This window comes from Balaenoptera borealis, assembly GCF_965194805.1.
Source record: "Balaenoptera borealis genome assembly, chromosome: 8".
Classification (NCBI taxonomy): domain Eukaryota; kingdom Metazoa; phylum Chordata; class Mammalia; order Artiodactyla; family Balaenopteridae; genus Balaenoptera; species Balaenoptera borealis.
Genome location: NC_138865.1, coordinates 120,622,984 through 120,650,490, shown reverse-complemented (window position 1 = coordinate 120,650,490; position 27,507 = coordinate 120,622,984). Strand labels below are relative to the sequence as shown.

General features: G+C 58.2%; 1 protein-coding gene and 1 long non-coding RNA gene across 6 annotated transcripts; one reads left to right on the top strand and one right to left on the bottom strand.

The window, feature by feature from the left end:
* Nucleotides 1-388: 388 nt before the first annotated feature.
* SLC2A6 (solute carrier family 2 member 6) lies at nt 389-10,796 on the bottom strand. 5 transcript variants are annotated; one of them, XM_082403545.1, is made up of 10 exons: nt 7,786-10,796; nt 7,071-7,233; nt 5,847-6,053; nt 5,093-5,192; nt 4,251-4,462; nt 3,676-3,823; nt 2,735-2,896; nt 2,363-2,548; nt 2,002-2,147; nt 389-1,161 (listed from the first exon to the last, which is right to left on the bottom strand). In XM_082403545.1, exons 1-10 carry the CDS (start codon nt 7,875-7,877, stop codon nt 1,006-1,008), a joined length of 1,572 nt encoding a protein of 523 aa, XP_082259671.1. In that variant the 5' UTR covers nt 7,878-10,796; the 3' UTR covers nt 389-1,005. The 5 variants fall into 5 exon arrangements, with proteins under 5 accessions (XP_082259671.1, XP_082259674.1, XP_082259672.1 ...); XM_082403548.1 differs by lacking the exon at nt 2,735-2,896 and adding an exon at nt 2,938-3,046 and having other exon boundaries at nt 4,251-4,347; XM_082403546.1 differs by lacking the exon at nt 2,735-2,896 and adding an exon at nt 2,938-3,046 and having other exon boundaries at nt 3,676-3,828; nt 7,786-8,212.
* Nucleotides 5,920-13,761, top strand: LOC309634047. The gene is made up of 3 exons (XR_014247829.1): nt 5,920-6,042; nt 12,164-12,397; nt 12,657-13,761. It is a non-coding gene; the product is annotated as an uncharacterized lncRNA (long non-coding RNA).
* Nucleotides 13,762-27,507: the final 13,746 nt, after the last annotated feature.

Below are 27,507 nucleotides of genomic sequence, written 5' to 3'. Positions count from 1 at the left end.
GCTCGCGCGGTCCGCCTGTTACCATCTCCCTCCGGGGCACTAAGTAAGCGGTAGGGGTGCCCCGACCCTACACCGGCTCGGCAGGGGCCAGCCCCGGGAGTAACTGCCACGGTATCGAGGTCCCCTATGCTGCTGGCCCTGTGCCGGCCTGCTCCCAGCATCTCAGACAAGGACGGTGGCTTGGCTGAGCTCACACAGTTAGGAGGGGCTGGAACCCCACGGCCGGGGGTGGGCCCACGGCCCTCGCCTCTTCCTTCTGCCTGGCTGGGGCAGCTTGGGGTGGCCATAGAGAGGTGGCCTGGGGCAGCAGGCCCTGGCGACCTCGGCTGAGAATTTGGGTCCAGCCTGGCTGCTGGGGGCGCTCCCCCACCTGGAGTAAACCCCACTCTTTCCTCTCCTGGGCCGTGGCCCGATTTATTTGTATAAATAGGGTGAACATGGCTTGAACTCGAGCGCTTCCTGTTCCCAGAAGGCGGGTGGGTGTAGGAGGGAGTGTCCACGCTGGGTCCTGGCCTTTGGGGGTCCAGGACGGTCCCTGCGGTGTCCATAGGCCTCACAGGCCCAGTTTCCTGTCTTGGTCCCCAAAGCCAAGAGGCTCAGTGGCCGCCAGGTGATCAGAGCAGGAGGAGGGCCGACGTCCCTGTGCGGAGCTGCTCCACCGCCAGCAGCCCTGTGTGTCCTCGGCGTGGCCCTCCACGCGTGAGTGAGCGCTAGGCCGGAGGTCGCCCAACAAGGCCTTGGCCCTGGGGCCGTGTGGCTGCCCCCTCCGTCGGTGGGTCTGGCCGATGAGTGGGTGACAGTGGGGCCACCTGAGCCAGGGCCGAGGCTGGACGGGGCGCTGCCTGCCCAGAGCCAGTGCGTGTGCCGTGCCGTGAGGCCTCTGGCCGGTCCTCCTGTGCCTGGCTGGCGGCGGGTTGCCACTGCCTCCTGGACGCGGGGTGCAGGTTTGGGGCCCCGACAGCTCCACCACCCAGCGGTTTGGCCCTCAACGGCGGGGGCCCCGCCCTAGCGTAGGAAGGATCTCCTCCCGCTGCGGAAGAAGGCCTCGATCTGCTCCAGCGACCGGCCCTTGGTCTCGGGCACACAGCAGCCGGTGAAAGCCAGGTTCACGGAGCACACGGCGGCAAAGAAGAAGAAAGGCACCTGCAGGCCGAAGGCGTTCTGGGGGAGAAGAGGGGCTCCGGGTCACAGGGGAACCCTAAAGGTCCTTCCTCCCCAGCACCAGCTTCGTGGCCCTGCGAGCGGTAGCCAGCCTGGGGGGCAGGCCTTCATCTCGTTCCCCTGCTTGGACCACCCCCGGGCTCCCCACTGTCTCCAGCGTGAAATCCAAGTGCCTCAGCAGAGGGGTGCAGGCAGCCTTCCTCTGTGCTGGGCCCAGGACTGACTGCTCCCAGCCGGAGCCCACCCTGCCCCAGACACCGGCCTCTCTCCTTGGTCCCAGTGCCCACCTCTCATTTTCAGCTGTCCCACGCGCCTGCTTGCAGCAGGCCTGCCCCCACAGCGTGGCTGACCTGCTCTGGGCGCCCCCAACCCTGCCCTGACCCACCGACTGCACCAGGCTAGGCCCCATCCAAGCTGTCCCCATCAGATTCTCCCACTTGGGAGTTGGGAACTGGAACTCGGAGGTTGTGGTTGGCTTCAGGGCCTGCTGGGGGTTTGAACCAAGAGGCTGGGTGAAGCCAGGATGGGGAAGCACTCGGCGGAGAGACCCAAACTGCCCACCCAGACAGAAGGCCCAGATACCCCGGAGGCTGACAGGCAGGGCAGGCAGGTGTGGCTCTCTGGGCTTGGGTCCCACCCTGGCCTGGGAGGTCAGTCACCTGACTTCTCCCAACAGTTCCCTGAGCCAAGTCTGTTTGCTGAAATGAATGTCACTTGACGGCCCTTGGCCTCGGTGTGAAGCGGGTGTGCGCTAAGGCTGAGGGGACACGCGGAGAAGCCTCAGCACAGCCCTCGGCACCGGCCAGAGAGGCCCCAGGTCCCCGGGGGCGGAGCACTCACCACCACCAGCAGGAAGGACTTGGTGAGGGCAAAGGCGGTGAGCCAGCTGACCAGCACGCAGAGCCCCGAGGCCACGCCGCGGGCCCGCAGGGGCAGGATCTCGGACATGAGGAGCCAGGTGATGGGCCCCCAGCCCATGGCGTAGCCTGCCGGAAGCGGGGAGGGGCAGGCTCAGAGCCCATTTGTGGGGTCGGGGGGGGCGGCTGGGGAAGAAGGCCTCTCGTGTCTCCCTGGAGCTGCTGAGAGACCGCTCCCCAACCTCCAGGACAGCAGTGACACAGCCCACGACACCGGCGCGTCCCCGCACCTCACACCCAAGACAGCCCCGTCCCCAGACCCCGTAGAGCACGGCCACACCTACCCATGATGAAGAGCATGGTGGCCAGCAGGGGCACCAGGGTGAGGTAGCTGGTGGGCGTGGCCAGGGGCTGCTCTGTGCCCGCCGGGGGCACACTCTCCAGGCCCATGGTGCCGTTGGGGGTCAGAGGCTTTGGACCGAAATGGACGTACAGCCCCAGTGTCAGGTTGGCAGCAAACATGCTGGCCGCTGTGGACAGACAGGTGGCCCTCGGGGGGCCGGGACCGTCTGAGCCAGCACCCCTCAGCGCCCTGTACCCCGTGTGGCCCAGTCCCCTTCAGGCCGCCTGTGACTGGAGGCTTCTTCCTGCAGGGCAGCTAGCTCCCCCACCCCAGCCCGCGTGTGGGCTCCCGTCACATCCAGCGTGTGTGTCACCGTCAGCTCGTTTGCTCCCATGAGCCCCAGCAGACCTTTCTGGATGCCTGGGCACTCGCCGGTTGCTGGGGAGACGCTGGGGAGACGGAGGCCACCAGGGCAGGTCTGACCCAGGCCCCCTGGCGCTCCCACCGCGAGGGCTGGCAAGACACGTGGCAGCTGCTGTAGGAGTGAATGAGTGCCGGTGAGCAGCCTGTGCTCACCTGAGACGAAGAGCAGAGCCTTGCGGCCGGCCAGGTCCATGGTGAGGGCGGCGATCAGCACGGACAGGAGCCGCACAGCTCCCACGATGGCTGCGTCATCCTCAGGGGGCTGCAAGGAGGGAGCCCCCGGGGCTGAGGGACCCCAGGCTGCTGTTCCTCTCCCCCCGCCCCCGCCAAGGCTCTGCACGGTCAGGCCCCAGGCTCAGCTGCTTTGTGCCAGGCGGTTTCGCTGGTCACCCAGCCCGGCCCGCGGGGCCCTCGCGGGCAGGGGCACAATTGCGGTGCCCACCACTAAGCGCAGGGCTGGCACCGGATCCAGGCATAACGACAACTTGTGGAGCCGTACTGTCGCTAATCTTCAGACCTCATCTCCCTCTGAGCCCCAGGACGGGCGGACAAAGCCATGCTGGCTTCGCAGAGGAGGAAGCTGAGGTTTGGAGGGGCGGTGACTGCCTCAGCGGGTGGCAGATGCTCTGAACCCGGGATCTGTGGCTCCCAGGGGGTCTGTGCTTCTGTAAAACTGGTTTCCCTTGTAATTCTGCCTATCTTATTTTAAAACATGCAAGCTTTGTTTACAAACATTCCTCTGAGAACAGGTGGTTGGCCCAGAAACAGTTAAGAGACGCTGGCGTCTGCGCGTGTGCATGCACCCCAGACCCCGGCACAGAGCGGATGCTCCGCAGGGATGCCCTCCCCGGATCTGGGGGCAGAGCGGGTGGCGTGGGGCCGGGCTCTTACCAGCAGGACGGCGGTGCTGTTGAAGATGGACTGCAGGTAGACGAGGATGGGGGTAATGCCCGTCAGTTGCTGCAGGAAGCGCATCAGCAAGGCGATGATGATGGGGCGGTACACGGGGGGTTCCCGGGCCTCGGCCCACGACAGGTGGCTGCTCTGGAGACACGAGGCTGCCGCTGAGGGGGCTGCGCCCGCCCTTCCGGCTGGCAGCAACTTGCCCTGCGCTGCGTGGGGCTAGGTAGGAGACTCCCCTCTTCCCTCCTCCAGGAAAGATCCCCAGCACTGAGGCAACCCTGGCTCTGGGGACAGGCCCGGGGACCCCTGCGTGGACCCAGGCTCTTGGATCAGTGGGTGGGCCAAGGCAGACTCCTGCTTGTCAGTATCGCCGGGTCCCCAGGCGTCCACCGCATGGCGCCTGCGCCCTGGGCCAGGGGCCACGACATCCCACCCGCCACCCCTTGTTCCTAGAGGTGGGAACTGCTCTTGTCCCTGTTCTCCAGGAAAAGCAACTGAGGCTCATGACGGCCTAGTGAATGGCCACAGCCCCACAGTGCTGCAGGCGCCCACCCCTCCCACACCTGTCTCCGGACGTTGTCCTGGATCTGCTCGAACTCCCAGCGGATGTCAGCGTCAGCCCCTCGCAGCCAGGCCAGTGCCTGCAGCGCCTCCGAGTCCCTGCCCCTCGAGAGCAGGAAGCGAGGTGAGTTGGGCATGAAGCTGAGCAGCACGATCATGACGAGCACAGGCCCCTCCCCGGCCACGGCCAGCCAGCGCCACGGCAGCAGCAGGCCTGGGCACAAGGAGCGGGTGAGGAGCTGGGGCTGGGCTGGACACAGAACCCCTCCCACCGGGGCCTCTGAGCAGCCTCATTTGCCCTCAAGCGTGAGTCCCAGGGCCACCTCCTACAGGAAGCCTACCCTGGTTGCTCCAGGCCTCTGTGGTCTAGATCAAGAGGGGCCACAGGGATTGCCTGGCCCCTGGCACAGGGCCCAGGTCCTTGGAGGGTCTCAAGGGCCACGGCAAGGTGATGGAGGAGTAGCCTGAGCAGCAAGGTCCTGGGGCCTCTACCACCAAACCCCCACCCCTCCTCAGCTGGCTGCACTCTGATCACTTTTCTCTGTGGTCTTCCCACCTAAGACTATTTGACAGAAACCATTCTGCTGTTAAGAGACAGTTTAAAGACTGCCAGCCCAAGAGAAGCCCTCACTGCCCAGTTAGGGGTGGGACCTCGTGACCAGAGAGGCGCAGGGAATTGCCTGGAGGCACACAGCATGACGGCAGCCATGCCTCTGGGCTCCCAGCATGGAATTCGTCTGGGGGCACATTGACCCCTTTCCACCCCCGGCTGCTCGGCGGCACCCCATCACCCGCCAGCCTGCACACGGGGGAGGTGCCCAGCGCGCGTCTGGATGATACTTGCCCAGGGCGTAGAGGGACAGCGATCCGAACACTGCCATGAGCTGCGGTGTGGCGCCCAGGGCCCCACGGACGCCTGCGGGAGCGATCTCAGACACGTACACCTGCAAGACACATCCCCACCCCCGGCCGCTGCTGAGAACACAGGTGCCTGGGCCCGGCTGAGGTGGCAGAGGTGGCCCGGTGAGCCTTGGGGAGCAGGGAGTGGGGGCTTCCGGCGGGGTTCTCGTCCTGATCATGACTCACGGCATGACCTCCCTCGGGCCTCAGTTGCCCTGTCAAGTGGGCAGAAGCACTCAGCTCTGACATGGGGACGTGAGGCTGGGAACTGGGAGGCCCGAGGGCACCCAGACTCTGGCCTCTGCTCCTCCCAGGGGTCTTCGTCCCATGCCGGGCTTGCCCAGCCCCCGAGTGGGTGTGTGGAGTGGTGGGTAAGACGAGGGGGGTCCCAGGAAGGGTGCAGGGCAGGGACTTCCCTTCCCTTTCCCGTCGCGTTGCTCAATGTGGATTTTCTCTGATTGAGCAATGTGTCTGTCAGGACTCAGGACAGGAAGTTTGGGGAGTCCAGAGTTGGGGGCGGCTTGGGACTGGTGTCAGGTTCCCCCCAAACTAGCTGCCCTGGTGGGGCTGAACTGAGGCTCCCTGGCAAACATATCCCCGTTGACCAGGGGGCTCCGAGGCCAGGAGGCCTCAGCTGATGGTGGTCAGCGCAAGTACGGAGGCAGTGAGAGGACCGGGGTGGGCAGTCCTGGCCTTACCGGGATGCAGGCAGCTGTGAGTCCCCCAGCGAAGCCCGTCAGCGTCCTCCCCAGGAGCAACATCCAGAGGCCGTGGGCACCCGCCATGAGCGCATAGCCCGCTGCCGAGGGTACAGCCGAGAACATGATGCTGAGCTTCCGGCCCAGGAGGTCGTTGAGCACCATGGCACTGAGGCCCCCGGCCGCCGCTCCCAAGGTGAACACGGACTGCAGGGAAAGGGTGCAGGGCCCCGTCAGAGCCTAGAGACAGCTGCTTTCCCAGGCTGTCCCAGGAGCCTGGGCTGCAGGACTAGGGCCCTGGATGGTAGTGAGCCTCCTGTCTCCAGAGGGGTACAAGCAGCATGTGGACAGCTGTTTGTTAGGGATGCCACAAGAGCTGTCTGCAGTGGTTCTGTCCAGCCTGATGTTTAAATGTCTAGCACTGTAATAGAGCAGGCAGGAGAACTCTGTGACTTGAAGCCCTTGGGATTTTAAGATTTGGGGGTTCTCAGATTCCCTGTCGACTGTACCAGGTTGGATCCGGTCAGTGACCCTGGGCATGGTGCTCAGCCTGTCTGAGCCTCAGTTTCTTCAGCTGCATTATGGGGAGAGCGGTAGCACCCACCTCATAGGGTTGGCCCTGGAGTGAACCGGCTCTCATGGCAAGTGCCTAGCACAGGCCCGGCACATACTAGGTGCGCAGTCTGCGTTGGGTATTATTATCTTAGCTAATGTGTTGTGGTTGTAAATCTGAGGCCACTAAGATTGCTATTCTAGAATCTTGGGACTCTTGGGGCCTGTGCTCTTCCTACTTACATGCCCACCATCTATCCTGGGACCCCCCGTGCCCCAGCAGTGCTCTTTCCATTAGTAGCTGATTCTCCTGCCACCCCTCGTCCAGGGAGGTGTCCTCTCTGCTGTGACAGCCCAGCTCTGGGTGAGGGCATCTGGGGAACCCTCAGCCCCACTGGGTGGAGACCTTAAGGGCCACCTCCCCACCTGCTCCTTCCCGCGCCTTCTCCATCAGCTTTCACTTCCTCCTTTTATTTCAGAGCCATTATCTGGCCTCACTCCACCCCCCCCCCACCCCCCCACCCCAGCCTGGAGTGGGTGGGGGAGGGGGCAGACCAGGGCCCTGGAGGGGGTCCCAAGGCTGACCTTTGGGGGGTTCCTAGCTTGAGACGGAGCTCAGTGCGTCCCTGCCCCCCCGCCCTGCCCCTCTCCAGCTCAGAGCGTGGCTCTTACCCCGAACCAGGATGCCTGGGTTTTGGTCAGACTCAGCTTTGGATTCAAGGAGTGCTCCAGGGCTGGGATGACAGGGGACGTGTAGACCAGGGCATACCCGAAGCTGAAATTGCCCAGCACAGCAGCGAAGGTAGCTAGGAACACCCTCTTGTTCTGCAGGGCCCTGGTGCGTGGGGGGTGCAGAGCAGTCAGAATCTCTGAGTCCCTCCTCGCCTGACTGCTGCCTGTCCTGAGCACGGTGGCTACCCGCTCAGAGGGCAGTGCTGGGGACGGCTGGGTCAAGAGCTGGTCAGACGGGCACCTCCCAGGCCTGAGCACCAGCTCCCTTGGGAAACCCCCAGGGCATGAGGACAGCCCCTGCAGCCCACCGCTGTGGCTGAGACGCAGGTGCAGAGCACTATTCCCACAAGAGGAGGCTGGGTGTCTGCCCCCAGCTTTGCCAGCCAAGGCTTGCTGTGTGACTTTAGGCAAGCCCCTCGCCCTCTCTGGGTCTCAGTCGCTCTGTCTCTGCCAATTGGGGGCTGGGCCCAGTACTCAGGAGGACCGGCTCCTTAAATAGGACTAGTGTGTCTGGGGCAGGAGGGAACCAGATGGCCCCTTGGTGGCCACTCGCCGACAGTCAGTGGAGGCCCAAGATGGGAGCCAGCTGCCCACTGGAGGGTACCAGGGCCATCCCTAGCCTCCACCCGCAGACCCTATGCCTAGAGGCTCTCACCCGACCCGCGTCCTCTCCCCTGGTGACGGGGGTGGCTTCTCGGGGAAGGTGTCATAGTCCGGGGCCTCGGCTCCCAGCAGCGGCTCCTGCATGGCCGGCTTCTCCTGTCAGGGTGCGCCGCCGAGGGGCCGGGTCAGCTCCGGACAGAGGCGCGTCCGGCCGCAGCTGCTGGGAGCATCCGGCTGAGCCCGCAGCTCCGCCCCCACGGCCGCGATTGGCTGCGGGGCGGCCCTGCAGAGCGGGCGCCGGCCAATGAGGCGGCCACGAGTGGTGCGGATGCTGAGGATGCGGGGTGCGGCGCTTGGGTGGGGCGGCCGGGCTTTCCCCTGGAGCCGACTCGGGTGTAGGGCGGAGGAACCCCGAAGGGGCGGCAGGGTTTTGCCTGGACGCGGCAGGCCCCTCGTGCGCCCTTGGAGGCCCCGGGGCTCGCTTAGCGGATGGGAACCCTCACGGAGGGAGCCGCTTGAAAGTCGTGCAGGGCCTGGAGGCAGAGCCCTTCCCCATTCGTCTGTGTTCGCGTCTGGGTCCAAGCTGGGTACCAGCCCCGGGGCGCAGACTGCGTCCCACCCCGGGGCCCAGTTGCTATAGGCAGGAGGAAGCTGAAGCCCAGAGAGGGGCCGTGACGCGCAAAGGTCACACAGCGAACACTTGTGGAGAGGAAGGCTTTGTGCTCCGCCTTGCGCTCGACGCCCTCCCTCCCCGCCACATGACTCGGAGTTACCGCTGTCCCCTTGACGCGGTGAAATCAGGCTCGCGAGTATCCGGGCCAGCCGCAGCCGAGGGTGTGTGGAGTGAAGGCAGAGGGAGGAGGGGGTGGCGATTCCAGTGGGCGAGACTTGTATTGTCCCCATTTCTGATTGCAGAAGTGACTTGGGCTTGTAGCGAATCATCCAGGTAATAAGATAGCATTTAAAAATAAGAAAAGCAGAACCTGAAAATTCCCTGGAAGCCCATTCTTAAAACAAAAAAAGACAAAACAAAAAAACCACCACCGCCACCAACAAAAAACCCAACCAACCAAACAAAAACGCAAACCACACACACACCACACGACAAAAACAACAAAACTGAATTCCTAGTTCCAGCTCTCCCTTTGGACTTTTTCAGATGGAGGGGTCTGAATCAGACCCTATTCTGCTGAATGGATGTGCCACATATATTTTACAACCGATTCTTTGTTGTTGAACGTTTGGGTTATTTCCAAATTTTAGCTATCAAAATAGCCAAGTGTTTTAAAAAGTTGTTATAGTTCTCTTATAATCATCAAAATATAACCACATATATTAGAATAGAGAAAACAGAGATGTGGGAAAGCCACATCCATTGCCAACAGCCTCACCCTGCTGGAATCTTAGTGTCTTTCCTTCCTCTCTTTTCCCCATGTGTCTGTTTTGTGTATTTGCCCATTGAGTGTGTATCTGATTGTGTGACCACTTCACACTGTGTTTTAAGCATTTTCTTGCTGTCAAGGGCATAGTCTTTGGACTCAGGCACACCCAATAAGTGGTGACTCTTGCTGTAATGTTGCATAATCTTCATGACCATATTTTGAAAATTGAGATGTAACACATCAAAACTGAGCAGGGTCCCATGGGGTCTTCCCAGGACAGACTGCCCCCCCCCAATGTCCTCTGCCTGCCTTTTGTCTGTAGAAAAGCTTTATCCATAGAATAAATTTAATCAGAGAAGTGAAAAAAAGCAGAAGCAAAGAAAAGCAAACAGGACAAAATAATAAAGTTTAGTCATTAAACAAAGTCAAGGACCTTTAGTTCCTCCTCAAAGGCAATGGATAATATTCTGAGTCATACCCTTTGAGCTGTTTTGCCAATACTGAAACCCCCACTGGGTGGAAAGCGTTAACTCCATGATGACCACACTGTAGCCATGACATAAGCCGCTCCATCTCTATTCCAAGAATTGGCCTCAAAGAAATGGGCACAAACCAACCCTGGAACCGAAGATTAAACTGTACTTAAAACAAGATGACACTGATGAGACCACCGCAAGACCAATTTCAAGATGATTGTCGGAGCTGACTGTGCTGTTTCTGCATGTAGCCCTTTCCCTTGGCCTGCACACCCCTGAAACTCCCCTTTAAAGGCTCTGATTGGCAGGGGGAGTTGGCTTTTGGACACAAGTCCGCCTTCTCCCCCAGGTTGCTGGCCTTCTGTATGAAGCAACCTTTCCTTTCCTACTAACACTTGTTTCTTGAGTATTGGCTTGCAAGCTTCGAGCAGCCAGACCTGAGCTCAGTAACATCTTAAAGGTACAGCTCAATGAATAAAATTCTGTGTGCACCCAGGAATCACGGCTCAGATCAAGAAAGAAGCTTCTGATCACCCCCAGAAAGTCCCAAGTGTCCCTTCCCAGTCATGCCCGCCCTCCTGAGGTCCCGTCACTCTGATTTCTGTCTCTGTGGATTAGATTTTCCTGCTATTGAACCTCTTGAATGGAATCCTGCTCTTGTTTCTGGCTCTTTTTTTTTTTCCAATTTTTTTTCCTTGAAAGTCAGCTTTATTGAGGGACAATCTACACACAGTAAAATGAACCCATTTTAAGTGCGTAGATTGATGAGTGTTGACAACCGTATCACCCAGTGGCCCCCCAATCAAGACATAGAACATTTCCACCCTCCAAGAAGCATATTGGTGCCCCTTCCCAGTCAATACTCCTCCCCCATCCCTAAGAAACCACTGATCATCTTTCTGTGACTAGATTAATCTTTCCTAGAGTTTCATAGAAAGAGAACCATATATTAAGTGCTTTTTTCTGGCTAATTTTACTCAGTACGTCTATGAGGTTCATCCGTGCTGTGTTTTCTAGTGGTTTGTTCTCTTTTTGTTGCTGTGTGTGTTAAGATCCATCCTTTGATGGGTGGTTGGGTTTCACGAGGCTCAGGGCAAGCCATCCCCAAATATGCCAAAGTGGCAGATTGATTATGCTGAATTAAAGTTACTTGAGAAACAGTGGATGCAAGAAGGGCACTCTGACCCTCCTCTCTGTCCCCCTGAAAGCAGGAAATAAATCTCCCATGTGGACTATACCCTTCCTGCACCAGGAGGTAGAGACAGCCTTATCACCAGAGATGGGGAACTCCGGGCAAGAAGGCTGTGTAACAGACTCTGCCTAGTTTCTTCGCTAATGAGTACCCAAGCCTAAGTTTCTTTGTCTTGTCAGTTCTTCACAGATTTGTTGTTTCTTTGTCTAGAAAGCATAAAAGCTGCCTGATTTGGTCATTTCTTTGGGTCCCATATCTATGAGACCTCTGTATGTAAGAAATTTAATTTGTTTTTTTTCCTTCTGTTAAACTGTCTTGTGTCAATTTAACTATTAGACCAGCCAAAATAACCAAGAAGGGTAAGGGGAAATGTCTCCCTCCTGGACAGGCTATTTTCAGTTTTGGGCTAAAAGAATAAAGCTGGTATGACTCTCCTTGTTCATAATTCTGTCTTACCGGCTTTTTCAGGTTCTTGAGTGGACGAACCTGGATTTGCTCATGAATCTTCTGTCATGGGCATTAAGGTTATTTCACACCTTTTTGCTTTTAAAATTAGCAATGTGATGGACATCTTTGCCCTTAAGGGATAATTTCCTTCAGCAAAGATCATTGCTGTGGTCCCCAGGCCTCTGAACCCTCCTATCTTCTCTCCTGCCCACTCTCATCTGGGTCAGCCCCAGATGGGCTGCTCTGGAACCTGGCCTCTGGGGGGGTGGGGTGGGACTATCCCCCCTCTCCCGCCCACCCTGCGCCTGGCACAGCATGGGCACACATCCAATGCCAGGAAACCCCTTGCTGGCTTGAATTTAGAGCCTGCCCTTCTTCCTTAGCCTCCCCCAGGCCCCATGCGGAAGTCTCAGCTTAGCGGCAGCAGGAAGCGCTGGTCTGGGAGTTCAGGCACCTGTTTCTGCTGGGCCTGGGAAAGCCCTGGATGCGCCCACGCGGGGGCCCTCACTTCCCCGCCTCCCAGCTCCAGCCACTCCTTGGGGGAAGCCCTAGAGGGGGTGGTTTCTTTAGAGGAAAGGGCCCCTAGTTGATCCATTCAGGCTGCCACTCACTGGTGTCTGTCTCTGGGGAATCTGGCAGCTCCGGGGCAGCCCTCTCCCAGGACATGGGAGCCCCAGTGGCTGGAAGGTAAACGTCCTGCAGAACTGCCTGGATTGGGGTTGGGAAGGGGCTGGGCAGAGACCACTCCACGTCTCCTGGGCCTTGCTGGCCGATCTAGGGCATTGGAGCTTAAGTGACCCAGTCCAAACTCTGTCCCTGTACGGAAGAGGAGCCTGAGGATAGCGCCTCAGCCTGCCAGGACCCTCTCTGCCAAGCTCGGGGGCTTCTTGGGCGCCACTTCCTTTACTGAGCCTCATTTTTCTCATCTGTAAGATGGACGTAACCTGGTGCCCACTTCCTTCGCTGCCGTGTGGGCAGAGAGCAGCTGGTAGCCTTGATTCAGATCCTCCTGAAGTTCTGGTCCCTCCAGACGAGTCTGCTGGCTTCCAACTGCCCCGGAAACTAGCCTAGCTGCATTCCAGACCCACTGGCACAGGGGAAAAGGTCTTCGAGGAGGGCAGTGGGGCTGAACCTGACTTTCAGCCCCCTGTCATCTCAAGGGAGAAGGTGAGGAGGTTGGAGGGAACGCCAGCGGCCCAGGGGCCGTGTCATCTGGTCCTTATCCTCCCAGGGTGGTCTTCGGCATCCCCATTTCACAGAGGAAAAAACCAAGGCTCAGGGAGCCACTGCCCAGGGTCACCTCTTGGCCCCTGGCTCCTGCTGTGTCTGGGGGGCTTCCCGAGGGAGAGGGATGGGAGAGACAGGCAGTGGGTGGGTGGTGGGGCCCTTCCCAGACGAAGTCCTGTCCCTCACCTCCTTCTCACAGATGGACCAGCCAGGGCCCCCCGGTGAGAAGGTCTCTGACACCCAGCTGTCCGGCGCTCCCGCCACCCCCCACCATGCCGCGGCTGATGCCATCCCTGGCCCCGAGGACTCGGACCTGCTGCCCTCCCTGACCCTGGCTGCAGCTCTGGTTCTGTTGTTCCTCCTGCTCTCGGCCTGGCTGGTATGGGACAGGCCCCTCCGAGGCTCTTGCTAATGTGGGCTCCCCAGCAGGGGGTGTGGGTACCCCTGGGCCGGGAGGGGCACCGGCCCCGCCCCAAGCCACACCCTGGGCCAAACCCTGTGGCCAGCCGCTCAGCCCTCGCCCGTGGCAGCCCCAGTGGGACCCCAGGAGGCCCCCAGCTCCCCCCCACTGGAGGGCAGGAACCCCAATGAGCCCTCGACTCCGCAGCAGAACGCCGCTGCCGGGGCCTCACACGTGGGGGCGGCCACGGAAGGTGGGCTAAGGGCCTGGGGCAGCCAAGAGTGCTCAGGCAGATGGGCCTCAAAACCATCCCGTCCTGGCTGGCTGCGGGGTGTGGCTGGGTCCCCGTCCTTGTACCGCCATCCTGAGTGTCGCAAATAAAGCCGGGTGATCCCTGGGTCTTGGTGGAATGAGTCAGAACGGGTCAAGGAACGAGAGCTCCAGCCCAGGCTCTGCCCATGCTGGGCCGTGTGATGGTGGACAAGGCCCTTCTCCATTCCAAACCTCGGTTTCCCAGTCATCAAATGAGGATGGCAGTACCTACTTCGGGGCATCACTGAGAGGGCCCACTAGTAGGTAGGCATTCTGCGGTCACCTCCGCAGCACGCAGTCTCCCTTTGTGTCCGTCCCTCTTCCTCCTCCTGGGACCCAGAAAACCCTTGGAGGAAGCCCCGCACCCTCCCCAGGGCTGAGGCCAGTCAGAGAAGGATGCACTGGTCTTGGCCGCTACCTGGTGGCTGAAGTCAGAACTACACCATCCCTTCGGGGTTCCCATCAGGGCAGAGGAAGTGAAGGTGTTTGTTTTATTTCTTAAATTTTGAGATTGTGGATAAGCACAAATCTCATTACCTGGAGAAAACTTCTTTTACCATTTGCTATTTATCTTCTTTCCCTCTATTTCCATGTCTATAATCTCCTTACCAAAAAAGCATCAGGCAGAAGGTGGGGGGGGGGCGGGGAGAACTGTGAGCAAAGGGGGGGGGGGCAGGGAGGGGGTGGTCTGCCCAGGGTCACCGGTGCCTTCCTGCCCCTCAATGGCCCCTTCTTGGACCTCGACAAAGGAAGATGTGCATTTCTGAGGAGCGTCCATGGAGACCTTCAGGTCAGGGCTGGAGGCCCCAGGATCCTCCTGTCTCTCACTGAACAAATACTTATCAAGAGCCCTCCCGAGGCGGTATCCTCTGTCCTCCGGGGAGCAGGGAAGGGAGGAGAAGCCCCTCTGGACCTCGCCCGAGGCCTCAGCCTTGCCCACTGCCCGACACGGGGTGAGGGCAGATGTGTGTGGCCCCTCGTTTGCATCTCTGCCCAGCGCCCAAGAAAATGCGTGTGGCTTCCGTCGCGGTTCCAGCAGCCGCCTCACTGCATCTGGCCCAGCCCCTGTGGTTCTCCCAGGCTGCCGAACCCCCTCTGTAGCGCCTGAGGCCAGCACGGGCATCTGTGTGAAGCTGGTCCAGGAAGGAATTGCACCGGCGAGGGAAATATTGTTCTGTGTAATTCAGTGACCTGTTTTATAAACACTGTGGTTCCATTTGGGGTTTTTCCTGCCCTGTCTCCCCCCTCTTCCAGGGGTGCCAGGGCAGCCAAATGCCTGAGGTTAGGAAAGTCTGGGCTTTTGGTGGGCTGGACGTCGCCAAGGGTGACAGGATGGGCTGGGCCTGGGGTGGGCAAGCCAGAGAGTCCTGGCGTGGGGCTGGCAGCCTGCTCCTTGAGCCCGTCGGCAGGGAATGGCTGGGAGCCGGCAGCTCCTGTGCGAGTGTGTATATGTGTTGGTGCGTATGTGTACATGCATGTCTGCGTGCACACGTGTGCCCACGTGCTACAAACACGTGCACCGCATGTGTACGTGCACATAACGCACATGCATGTGTGGGCGTCTCCGTACACGTGCCTGTGTGTATGTGTGTGCCCCCGTGTGCCTGTGTGTGCATGCGACTCTACGTACACCGTGAACATCTGTATTTGCATGCGTGCATGTACGTGTGTGTATACATGCAGGTGTGTGTGCGTGCACATGTGTGCACGTGTGTTTAATCCATGTGGCCTCCCTATAAGAGCCTGGGGATGGAGTGGAACTGGCCTCTTTCCTCCCAGCCTGGACATGGGCTCGTGGGTATTTACAAGGCAGGGTTCAAGTGGCCCCGGGGGCAGGGAGGCTTATCCTTGGGGAAAGAGGTTTTCCCGTTGTTTCCTCCCTTTCCGGCTCTGTCCAGCTGTGTGGCCTTGGCAGAGTCCCGCGGCCTGAGCCATTTCCTCATCCGTCTGCGGGGGGGTGGGGCCACACTGCCATCTCTACTCCTTTCTGCCTCCTTCCTAAAAGGGCCCCAATTGTGTTTGGGGTGGCAATGTGCTTACCTAAACACACAGGTCCTCCAGACGCCCTGCAGCTGGGTGCCCACGTGAGTCCGTTCTGACCAAGGGTGTAGACAGGAGTGTCCAGGGAGGGCCACCTTCCTGATCAGCGAGGTTTTGGGTCCTACCCCCTTCTTCCTGCCTGGAATTCAGTCATGTTGCCTGGTGATGCAGCAGCCCTCTTGCACCGGGAGGTGGGAGCCCAGGCCAGGACGGTGGGCAGGGACGAAGCGGGAGCTCGTTCTCTGGTGACGTGGAGCCTGGACGCCTTGTTGTGAGAGCTGGTCTTCTGTGTGCTGCAGCCCCACGCACTCCTAACTGATACAGGTCATCAACCCCCTCCTCGCCTGGGGATTAAGGGGCCTGGAGACTGAAGGGGCGGGCTCGTGGGTGTGCTTCAGAGCTAGGCACCCTCCCCCTCTGCCCTGAGAGGGCCACCGGGGAATAGTCCTCAGAGGCATTCAGGTGCCTCTCGGGAGGAGAAGGGCGAGGAGACAAGGACAGCCCGGCCTAACGTCCCAGTGGGAGGCGGGCACCTTCAGGGCCCTCGTCTGAGACCAAGCGCAGCTGCCCTGTGTCCCCCGCAAGGTGATGGTTAAAGAGATGGGAATGGGGTGGAGGCCCCCTCCCCCTCCCAAGGAGGCGGGACCGGCACAGACAGCAGGTGGGCGGGTGGGCAGAGGGAGGGCATAGCCAGCCTTCTTCAGGATGTGGGTCAGCCAGTGCCGAGAGCCCCGCCCTGGCTGGACCCCTCTGGTCTCCTGCTCACCAAAGACCTGGCCAGACTCCCCCCCAGCAGACACTTCCAGGGACCTTCTCGGGGTCTCAGCCATGCACGCCACATGCACAGGTGGCTCCTGCTTGGGGCACACAAAGGCAACAGAAAAAGGGCAGGGTGAGGCTGACCAGTCCGTCCCCGTGCTGGCAGTCAGCCCCTCCTTGGGTCCCGTGATGTGGACTCGGGTCTGATCTGACGGGGTGAAGTGGGTTCCTCCCCGCTCTGGCCTCTGTGCTGGGAAAGGTCAGACCCAGGTGCCCCCGCCCAGGCCAGATGCGCAGTGACCCCGGTTCTAACCGCTCTGGGGTTCACACCCCTCCCCTGCTGCCGGGGCTGGCCGGGCCGCAGGGGGCGGGGCTGGGGCGGGGCTGGGGGCGGGGCTGGGGGCGAGCTCCGCCCGGCCAGCCTGGCGTTCCTGCCTTTTAACCGCCTCAGCCAACACCCTCTCCCGGGACTCAGCCAACTCTTTGTGGGCCGCTAAGCAGCACAGCAGCAGCTTCTCTTGCTCAAGTATGACATTACATTTTTTCGGATGGCTGGACCGAAAACCGGGAACTTGTTCTGGAAGTTGCCGGTTTGCAGTGTGTAAGCGACAGCCTCGCTCTGTCCTGGCCGCTCCCCCGCGTCCCTCCAGCGTCCCTCCACCCCCCTGTCCCCACTGTCTGGGCCGGCAGGCAGCGGTGGCAGCAGGGTCAGGCCAGGACCACTCGGCCCCAGGCTCAGAGCCCACACAGAGGCCCCGGGGCTGCAGGTGGCCCAGGAAACCTCTCGTCGGTTATTTCTGGCCCCTGTGCTGGCCCGTGGACTCCCTGCCAAAAGCAATTACTGAATTTTCATCTTGTTTTGCTGACGGCTTAGAATATGTCAAAAATGTTCTGCTGGGAGACGCGAGGGCGCTTTGGGGTGGGGGTGAGGAGTGGGTGCTTGGGATCCCAGCGGGGGCCTGGTCCCCCAGGACTAGACCTTTGGGGTTCCTGGCGAGTCGGGGGAGCATGGGGGCCAGTGAGGGCTGTTTATTACAGCTGTTACCTGATGGTGCTTCTGGAGCACAGTCTGTGTGCAGACACTGAGAATCACCCCTCTCCTTGCGGCGCAGGGGGGATTCCTCTCTTCCGAGGCTCAGAGCTGTTCTGAGACCCGCCGACGTCCCTGTCCTGGGAGGTGGCTGATGGGGACTCTGCCCCCTGTCTGTGGGCCGTGGGCTCACCCCCTTCTAGAGTGGGCAGGGCTGGGGGCTGGGGGGCAAGAGGAACAGGCAGGGTCTGCGCCCAGGGGTCTCCCCCTCTCCCCGGGGCTGTGCTCAGAGCCACTGACAACAGGCCAGGAGGACAGACCAGGCCTGGCCATCTCCTTTCAAGTGTCCCCGTTGCGCGGCCCTGGGATCTGCACCCTGGCCCTCTGGCGAGGACTCCAGCGCCTCTGGCGGGAGCACCACGCCGTCCTGGGAAGGACCTTGGGCCGCCTGCCGGGCAGGCTGGACTCTGCCTGGTGGGCTTCGTCCAGGGCCCAGGCCACACTCCACTTCGTCCCCCGCCCGCGGGAATGTCCACCGGCCACAGGCAGAGATCGGCTGGAAGGCGGTCGGTCGGGGCTGCAGCCCCAGCCCTGGGGGGCTCCTAATCCTGGTCTGGGAGGAGACGGGGGTGGGGGCCGCTGCCTGGGGGGCGGGGGGAGCTTCAGTGTCCTCTCTGCCGACCTCTCTGCTGGCCTCAGTGTCCACCACAGGGGTTTCCAGAAGGGAGTGTGGAGATGGGAGTCTCCAGGGAGAGGAACTTGGGCTGGGAGTTGAGCCGTGTCTGGGGGTGTGAGCACCTGGGTTCTTTGCGGGACCTGGGTCCTTTGCGGGACCTGGGTCCTTTGCGCACCTCGGATGGCACCCCCCCGGGGGGCGAGGGCTCCCTGCCCTGCGTGGAGATGGTGCCCGACCCTGTTTTCCCACCAGCCCTTCTTCTCAGGGTGCAGAACGCTCGCTGGCCCGGGAGGGAGGCCAGGAGGCCAAGCCCACTCTACGTGCACAGGTGTGTGGACACACGTGCACAGATACGTATGCACGTGTGTATGTGTGTGTGCGTGCTGCTTTAACAAGGTGCCTCCCCGTCCTGTAGGACAGGCTGGCCTTGTCCCCTGAGCTTTGTTACAGGTCCACACTGTCCTCAAATGCTGCGCGGTGCCCAGCTCCTGGCTGGCCCTGCCCCGAGGGGGCTCCGGGTCTAGTGGGGGAGACAGAAGCTCGGCGGGAGGGCACACAGGAAAGGGCTCCGGGCCCAGCCTGGAGTGGGGACCACGCAGGCTTCCTGGAGCCGACGGAGGGCACCTGGTGGGACCGGCCAGCTTGGGGGGGGGCTCTGGGGAGGGGGCAGGTTGTTCCGAGGCCCCAGGGTGGGAAGCGGCTTGGTACTGGGTGGCTGGGGGCTGCATCCAGCAGGTGTGTCTGGAGTGTGAGGCCGAGCAGTCAGCCTGTGGGGAGGGGGCAGCCTTGGTCACTTGGGGCTGGCCTGGGTGTGGGGCGACCCTTGTAGATGCCACGTGTGTGCCGTGTGTGCCTCTTATGTCCCCGTGTCTCCCCAGACTGGGCCTGGCTTCCAGCTGTCTGTAGCCCTGGGTTGGCCCCATGTGTTTGGAATTATGGTTGCAATTTCAGGGGAAGAAGCAGATGCGGTGCCTGCCCTCAGCCGTCCCCGACCTTTGAAGGCTTTGTCTCGGAATACGCAGAATGTCTGTCTGGGGAGTGCCGCCCAGAGAAACTCCGTGACCCAGGAGGCCAGTAGAGGCCAGGGTCTCAGGGGCTGTCTGTGGTGGAAAAACTGAGGTTTCAGAGCTCACAGATTAGCTGCCCAAGGAAAGGGCTCGTCTGAGAAGCCTGGCTCATTCTTGCGGGTAAGGAGCAGGATTTGCTCTCTCGGGCCTGAAGGATGGAGACCAGGGCCCTGCAGTCCTTAAAGGGACTGACTGGCAGGTTTGGATGCAGTGGAGGGTTTGGACGTTCTGGGAGCAGCGTAGGGGGAAGGGGCCGCTGGTTGTCCGGGTCGGACCCCCCTCTCTCTGGAACATTCCCCAGGGGCAGCCCTGGTTGTGGGCGGGGCTGAGAGTGGGCTGAACGGCCCAGGATCCTGGCCAGGCCTGGGCCTCCCTAGGCCTTCCCTGCGTCCACCAGGCGGGCGGCCTACATGCTTGAGTGCTGCCCCGCCCACCAAGGCAGGAGACTCGGATGAGCCGCGGTTCCCTGGTGGTCCGGGCACATCCTCTGACTGTTGTGCCGTGACCCCCTCACTGCCTGTGGACATGACGCTCTTCTGGGTCCAGCGCATCCTCAGTTCAAGGACGCCGCCCTGGCTTTCTCTGTGTCCTGAGCACACCGGTCCCCCTTCGCCTGGACTCTCCTGGGGCAACAATCTTGTGACACTTGTACTGTCTGCTGGACGGGACTTGCCAAGTGAGAAGTTCCCCAGTGCAAGGGCTGGTGTGCGTGTGTGTGCAGCCCCAGAACCCCACGGCTGGGGACCCTGAGCCTGGGCCCCCGTGGCTGCCGGGCTCTGCGCTCCACCTGAGGGTGAGGCTGGAGCCCGCGGAAGCCCATCAAGCTGCTGCCCGCGTCCACAGAGCCCCTCGCTGCACCCTGGGACTTTAGGACGGCAAGGGCGCCCTCGGCTGCCTGGGCTTCCCTCTTCCGTAGATTTTTCATTTGTCAGAATGAAAGCTGAGTGCCTGTTGGGCCCTCGGCCGTTGCTCAGAAATGGGCCCCTCCCCGGACTGCCCCCTCCAGGCTTGGCTCTTCCCCTCCTTCTTTCCCAAAAGTCCAGACACAGTGCATCTGAGTCGGGAACTCCAAGCACGGGGCCTGCCCCTGAAAGCCTGGGTGGTGGTCTTCAGTACAGACCCGCCGCAGATGCACTTGGCACCAGGGGCTCACGTGAAGGACCCCCAGCTCTGGGTAGAGCCAGCCCCAGGCCTTTCTGTGGGCAGCTCCCAGATGACGGCTGGGGACCCCCTTAACGGTGGGAAGGCACCCCGTGCCTGGCAGCCCTGTAGAAATGAGGGAGGCTGTCCACACCTGAGAACCCCAGGCCCCAGAGCTTCCTCCCACGTGTCCTGAGTGCCTTGTGCTTCAGCTCGCCTCCGCCCCTCCTCGGGAGGGCAGAGGGGGTTTCTGGTGATTGGGGCCCCCTGCCCTACGGTCTCGGCATGAGGTCGGTGCAGGACTTTCACCGCCAGGGCCCCCCCATCGTTCCCCGAAGCTGGCTGGCCTGGACTGCAGCCTCGACGACCTGGAACCGGCCCCCGGCCTGCAGGAGGCTGAGCTGTAGCAGACGTGGCTGAAATCCTTGCCGCGGCCAGCAGGCTGGGGGTGGGGCAGCCGGCCTGGCCTCCGGGAAGGGTTGCTGGGGCCGGGCCATCCCCACAGGGCACCCTCCCGAGCTCCCGTCCACCCTGCAACGTGACAGATGTGAGAGAGGACCCAGCACCTGACCTAGAAGGTGTTTGAGAGAGATGGGGGAGGTGACACAGGAGAGACGGAAGGCGGTGTTCCCACGGGCTCTGAGCCCCCTGCTGGGCCCAGGCCTGCCCGTCACAGTGGCGCCCTTGACCTCGCACTTCTGTCGCGGCCCCTCCCCGTCAGGGCCGCCTGGGGATTCAGTGAGCTCACATCTGAGCACACCTGGCACAGCAGCCCCGTCAGCGGCTGCAGAGAGAAGTACCTGTGATCGCAGGTGCTTTGGGCGGTCGTTTTGTTCACCTGCACGTTTGAACTTTTCTACAACGTGGCCGAGTGACGGGTCATTTTTTAAGAGTTAAAGGGTTGCTTTGAACAAACCTCGAATTGTTGCCTACCTGTGTGTTGCTTATGTGGTAAAAAAGTAAAATAAAAATGAATAAAAACACCAGAAAGCTCCTCGTCCATCACAGGCTGATGGGGTGGCAGCTGCTCTCAGAGCTCCCAGTCGGTGGGGTGGGGTCTCAGGGGGGGAGGGGCGCGGGGGGGAGACACACACGTGGATGCAAGTCGCCCCTCAGCAATGAGTGGTGAGCGCAGGGAGGGGGTCGTGGAAGGGGCAGTTTGAGAGGCTAGGGTTTTCGCCTGGTGCTGGAGGATGAGCAAGGTTTTAACAGGCAGGGAGCAGAGGACCTCGCTGGGGTGTCCAGGTGCCGGGAAGCCTGTGAGCGCCCAGCCCCTACCCCCTGCCCACACACCTCTTACATCCGCCCACTCACGCCCCAAAACCCGCGTCCCCCCCCCCCCCCGCCGGCCCACTCACCTCCTACATCCGCCCACTCACCTCCTACATCCACCCACTCACGCCCCAACACCCACGTCCCCCCAACCCCCCGCCCGCCCACCCACCTCCTACATCCGCCCACTCACGCCCCAACACCCACGCCCACCCCCCTCCCCCCGCCTCCACGCCCATCCACTCCCCCAACACCCACCCCCACTGGAGGCTGCAGTTTGACACAGCGTGTGGCACGGTGCCACGGGAGGTTTTGAAGCTGGGACTCAAGCTGGGGCTGGATGGTGACTTGGTCCCCGCGTCTCGCTGGGCAGGGACTAGGAGAGCAGCGCTTCTCAGCTGAGGCAAGTCTTAGCCTACAATGGTCCGTGCGCAGGATTCGGGGACAGGCTTCACCAAGCCCTCAGATCCCAGCGGTGGCTCCTGGGCAGGTAGATGGGAACCGCAGCACAGGGTTCCAGAAGCTCGGAGCCCCCTGCGGCTGCCCCCCGACCACTCTGGGGCCGGCACGCCACCCTACCCCACAGACAGCACCCGGCTCAGGGCGGGGGCTCCAGAGAGGAAGCTTGCACATTCCTCCAGTTCGGGGCTCTGTCCTCCCACTGCTGCTTTGTCAGACTGGGACGGGGGCCAGCCAGCCCCCAGGACACGCTGTCCCTTGGCCTGGCCTTCTGGCGTGGAGCCCACGCTGGGAATGAATGGCGTCTGACCCTGTGTTCCAGGCGAGGATGGGGCAGTGTCCTCAGGATGCAGCTGTGCCCAGCTGTTCCCTGAGCGACATCCTCCGCCCCCTCCCCAGCGGCTCGGCTGACCAAGGCACACAGGTGTTGGAGCCCTTTTGGGGACCCAAGACCCTGGGGGACAACAGGACAGAGGCCAAGACCTACTTGGCTTACCGAGTTGTGGACAAGTGCTGACGCCCTGAGCTCTCCCAGGGACGTTGGGGCTGAGAAGCTTTGTCTACAGCCCAGTCCACGGGGTGCCCTTTGCTTGTAGGCAAAGGTGCTCAGGCTTGGAAATTGGGGTTGGCCCCAGCTTCCGACGGAACAGCTCGTAAATCCCCCATCGGGACCACCGGGGTCCCCAGCAGAGGGAGGCTGGTCTGCCACTGTGACCTCTGCCCTCCCTGGACCCAGAGGTACTCGGCCCAGAATCTCCCACCTGAGTCCTCGTTGGAACATTCACCTTCACCGGAACAGGGGGAAAATACGAGCTTGTGTTCAAGGCCAGCTCGGCCCCAGATCTTGGGAAGTCACAGAGCTTCCCTGGGCCTTGGGGTTCCCATGGGTCAGTGCGGTCACTGCTGCAGCCGCCTCTCAGAGGCTTGGGCACTTAGAGGAGGGGTCCCAGCCTTGAGGCCCAGCCTGAATGGCCAGTGTGGGCCGAGGTCTCCTTGGAGATGCAGAGCCTCTGACCATGGCTGTTGGCCTCTGCGAAGGAGGTTCTGCAAACAGCCTCCACTCGCTCCTGGGCCTGCTCCCACTGGAACGTAAGCTCTCTGAGTGCAGCAGTGTCACCCTTCTCATTCACTGCTGTGTCTTTAGTGCCTCAGACGGTGCCCGGCAAATAGAGGAAGCTCAATGAATGAATGAAGGGATTCACCAATTACTGACTCATTTGTTGAGAACGACAGAGGTTAAGGGCATAGACCCAGCAGGCAGGCTGTCCGGGTTCTGAGATTAGAGTCCGTGACTTACTAGCTGTGTGACCTTTAGTGAGTTATGAGCGCCCCCGAGCCTCAGTTTCCCCACCTGTAAAAGATTTCTGTCCCTACCAATATGGCCAGGTAAGAGCCTGTACAAACCCTCCCACTGAAAGCAGCTACACATTTTGGGTAGAATAAAAGATGTCCATCTTGAATGCTGTCTTTTTTGGCTGCGCCCTGAGGCTTGTGGGAATCTTAGTTCCCCGACCAGGGATCGAACCTGCGCCCTCAGCAGTGAAAGTGCAGAGTCCTAACCACTGGATTGCCAGGGACTTCCCCTCGAATGCTGTCTTTTCTCTTTTTTTTTTGGCTGTGCCCTGAGGCTTGTGGGAATCTTAGTTCCCCGACCAGGGATCGAACCTGCGCCCGCAGCAGTGAAACTGCAGAGCCCTAACCACTGGATTGCCAGGGACTTCCCCTCGAATGCTGTCTTGAGCTGGCTAGGAGGTGTGGACTCCTCAAGCCAGGATGGGGAAAGTGCGGACCCAGACAGCAGCATCATACACTAAAGCTGGCTTTGCTTCGAGGTGTGAAGGCATGAGGTCACTGCACCCCATCTGACACCAAAAAAGCTGAATGTATCGTTTATTGAGCTGGGGAGAGCCACAGTTGTGAGGCCAGAAACCCCAAATCGAAGCTAACTGCGGGCCTGGCACGGAAGTTCAGTTAAGTGTGGCGTCAGGCCAGGAAGACTCTCAGAGGAAACATTTAGGAACTGGGCGGTCCTCAGCGAGGGGTGTGACCGCCGCTGACTGGCTGACTGAAGCTGGTGGTCACCAGTAGATTGGGATAGGTTTGCAGCTGGTTCTGCTGTTTGCTGGTTATAATGGCCAAAGAACAGACTGTCTTCTCATTTTGAATTTGGAGCATTGAGGTCTTTCTATCCTCATAGGTAAACCAGAGCATCATTGTTTTTGTTTGTTTGTTTGGCTTCCTTTGTTCTAAGGGACAGAAGACACAGCATAAAGGGGGCATGCTGGGGGCCCAATAGAAGATCACCTCCCTGCATCCAGGGTTCCCAAGGGCTCAACCTCAGCGTCCAGGTAAACTAGAAAACCCACCTGCCCTCTAAGTAAGGCTTTGGCCCTGCTACCTCAAGCCTTGGTGCTGAGGAGGGGAAGAACAGGTCTCTAAGAATTCATAAGCACAAGCTGGCCCTCAGGTGTGTGTGCAGCCTGAATCCATATTCCCTCAATTGTCCCCAAACCTCAAACAAGGGATTTTAGTTTAAAGCCTTCTCAGACTGCCAGCACTTTCTAAAGGAACCTACCTTCATCTCAAGCTTTAGAAACATTTCACAAAGGCCCACAGCCAATGAGCAGTTCAGAGTAAAGATTCACTACATACCCAAGAAAATAAGGCACCATGAGTGAAAGCAGACAGAAACAATGGGCAGTAGAGTCAGATCGGCAAAAATTCGGGTATTAGAACTATCAGACCCAGAAAACGAAGTGAGTATGCTTTATAGAAGAAACAAAAGGGACTTGAATACATTAGTAGAGAGCAAGCCGACTCCTAGAAGCAAAAAAATACATAATACTTGAAATTAAAAACCAAAGGATGGTTTAACAACTGCTTAGACACAGCTGAAGAGGAATTAGTAACCTGGAGGACAAGGTCAAAGAAATTAGGAAAATTGCACCTGGGAAATGTGAAAAAACATGGAGGTTGGAGTGAGAAGGTAAGCAAACTGCTAATTGGGGCTCCAGAAAAGGAAGAGAGAGAGAATAAGGACAGAGGCAGTATTTGAAGAGGATTAAGGCTGAAACTGTTCCAGATCTAATGAGAGACAGCCCCGCCCCCCCACAAATATAAGGAGCCCAAGGAACCTCAAGCAAGATAAGAACAAGGGATCCACACCTCTTCACTTCAGAGTGAAAATGCGGAACACCAAAGGCCAAAAGAAGACCCGAGAAAGAGTCAGAGAGGAAACACAAATCACCTTCAAGGACGATTACACTGAGAGCCTACTTCTCATTAGCAACAATGGGAGCGCGAAAATAGAGAAGTGATATGGTCAAAATGCCAAGAGCAAAAGGCCCCCAACCTAGAAGTCAATATCCAGTGAAAAGTGGCAAAATAAAGACAGTGATAGGCAAATAAAAATCAAGAAAACGTCCCACAATTTGTGCTTGAGGAAGTTTTAAAGGACATATTTGAGGCAGAAGGAAAGTAACCCCAGATAGATGGCAGGAATGTTAGAAAGTATGGAAATCAAAGACATTGTTATATATGTGGGCAAATCGAAATAAATGTGGATGGGGACCTCCCTGGTGCCGCAGTGGTTAAGATTCTGCTCTCCCAATGCAGGGGTCAGGGTTCAATCCCTGGTCAGGGAACTGGATCCCACATGCATGTTGCAGCTAAGAGTTCTCATGCCACAACTAAGGAGCTGGTGAGCCACAACTAGGGAGCCCACTGGCCGCAACTAAGGAACACACCTGCTGCAACTAAGGAGCACGCCTGCTGCAACCAAGACCTGGTGCAACCAAATAAATTAAAAAAAAAAAAAAGAAAAAGAAATGTGGATGGTAAAAATGGCATGTGGGATTTAAATGAAGACAGTGCGAAAACACAAGGTAATACCGGCCTTAAAGTTGCGGGGGGAGGTAATTGGAATGAAAAGATTCTAAAAAAGAAAGAAAAAGTATTAATTTAATATCGACTTTGATAAGCAACTACTAAAAGAATAGAAATAGAGTGTGTAAATTCTAAGCCAATGGAGAGGAAAGTAGAATGAGAAAACTCAAGAATCCAAAAGAAGGCAAGAAAGGAGAGAAAACAAAACATAAAAAGACAAAATAAGATGGTAGAAATCAATCCAACTATATCAGCAATTACAATACCTAGAACCTAATAGAATAGTTAAAAGTTATAGTGAAAGACAACGATTTCGGGCCAGATAAAAAGGACAAACTCCAGCTGATATTTATAAGAAACATATCTAAAACACAAAGATACAAAAAGATAGGAAGCATTTATGCAAATACGAAGCCAGAGAACACTGGAAAGACTATCTTTACATCAGAAAAATACACTTTAAACTGTATTTTAAAGTGTAATACACTTTTTGACTTTAAGTCAAAAGGAACTACTAGAAATAGTTCATTCTTTGCTTAATAATAAACAAAAATCGATTTATTGGGAAGATATAACTGTTCTTCCTTTGAATGTACCTAATAACAAAACCTCAACATATATTATAATGCAAAACTTGGCAGAACTACAAGGAGAAATAACAAATCCGCCATTGGAGTGGGAGTTTTTTTTGAAAAACAGGTTCAGATATATAATTTACACACCATAAATCCACCAGTGTTAAATTCAATCAGTTTTTGTAAATGTACATTGTTATGTAACCCTCACTACAATCTAGTTTTAAGCTCCTTCCCTAAATTCTCCTGTGCCCATTTCTGGCCAAGTCTTTCTTCCCCACCCCCAGTCTTAGGCAACCACCCATCTGTTTCGGTTTCTCTAGTTTTACCTCTTCTAGAAATTGGAGGGTTCTATCTATATGAAATGTTGTCGTTATGGGCTTCCCTGGTGGCGCAGTGGTTGACAATCCGCCTGCCAATGCAGGGGACACGGGTTCGATCCCTGGTCCGGGAAGATCCCACATGCCTTGGAGCAACTAAGCCCATGTGCCACAGCTACTGAGCCTGAGCTCTAGAGCTCGCGAGTCACAACTACTGAGCCCACATGCCACAACTACTGAAGCCCGCGCGCCTAGAGCCTGTGCTCCGCAACAAGAGAAGCCCCTGCAATGAGAAGCCTGCGCACTGCAACGAAGAGTAGCCCCCGCTCACCGCAACTAGAGAAAGCTTGCGTGCAGCAACGAAGACCCAACACAGCTAAAAATAAATTAAAAAAAAAAAAAGGAAATGTTGTTATTATGATTACAGCCATGCTAGTGGGTGTGAAGTGGTATCTCATTGTGGTTTGATTTGCATTTCCCTGATGTCTAATGATGTTGAGCATCTTTTCATGTGCTTATCGGCCATTCATAAATCTTTGGTGAAGTGTCTGTCGAAATCTTCTGCCCATTTTTTCTTGAGCTGTCTATCTTCTTATCATTGAGCTTTGAAATTTTATTTATATATTCTGGATACAAGTCCTTTATCATGTATACGTTCTGCAAATATTTCCTCCCAGTCTGTTTCTTGTCTTTCTAATTTTCTTAATGATGTCTTTTGAAGGGCAAAAGTTTTTAATTTTGATGAAGTCTAATTTATTGATTTTTTTTTTTTTTTGGATGGATCACATGTTTGGTGTCATATCTTAGAAATCTCTGCCTCACCCAAGGTCACAAAGATTTTCTCTTATGTTTTCTGCTAGAAGCTTTCTGGTTTTTTGGGTTAATTTTTGGGATAGGGTGCGAGATAAGGGTTGAGGTTCCTTATTTTGCTGTGGACATTCATTTGTTCCAGCATCATTTGTTTTAAAGGCTGTCCTTTCCAGAACGTGAGCTTTATTACCCCTCTCTCAATAATTGACAGCTACTACTTAGTAAGGATATAGAAGATTTAAATAAAACAACCAGCATGCTGGATCTGATGGACTCCTCTAGAATGTGACCAGCAAACATGCTTT

Coding starts and splice junctions, on each gene's coding strand:
- SLC2A6 (XM_082403545.1), bottom strand. CDS start 7,877: ATGCAGGAGCCGCTGCTGGGAGCCGAGGCCCCGGACTATGACACCTTC. Junction 7,234..7,785: donor GGGGAGAGGACGCGGGTCGG/GTGAGAGCCTCT, acceptor CCCACGCACCAG/GGCCCTGCAGAACAAGAGGG. Junction 2,897..3,675: donor ACAGCACCGCCGTCCTGCTG/GTAAGAGCCCGG, acceptor TCACTCCTACAG/CAGCTGCCACGTGTCTTGCC.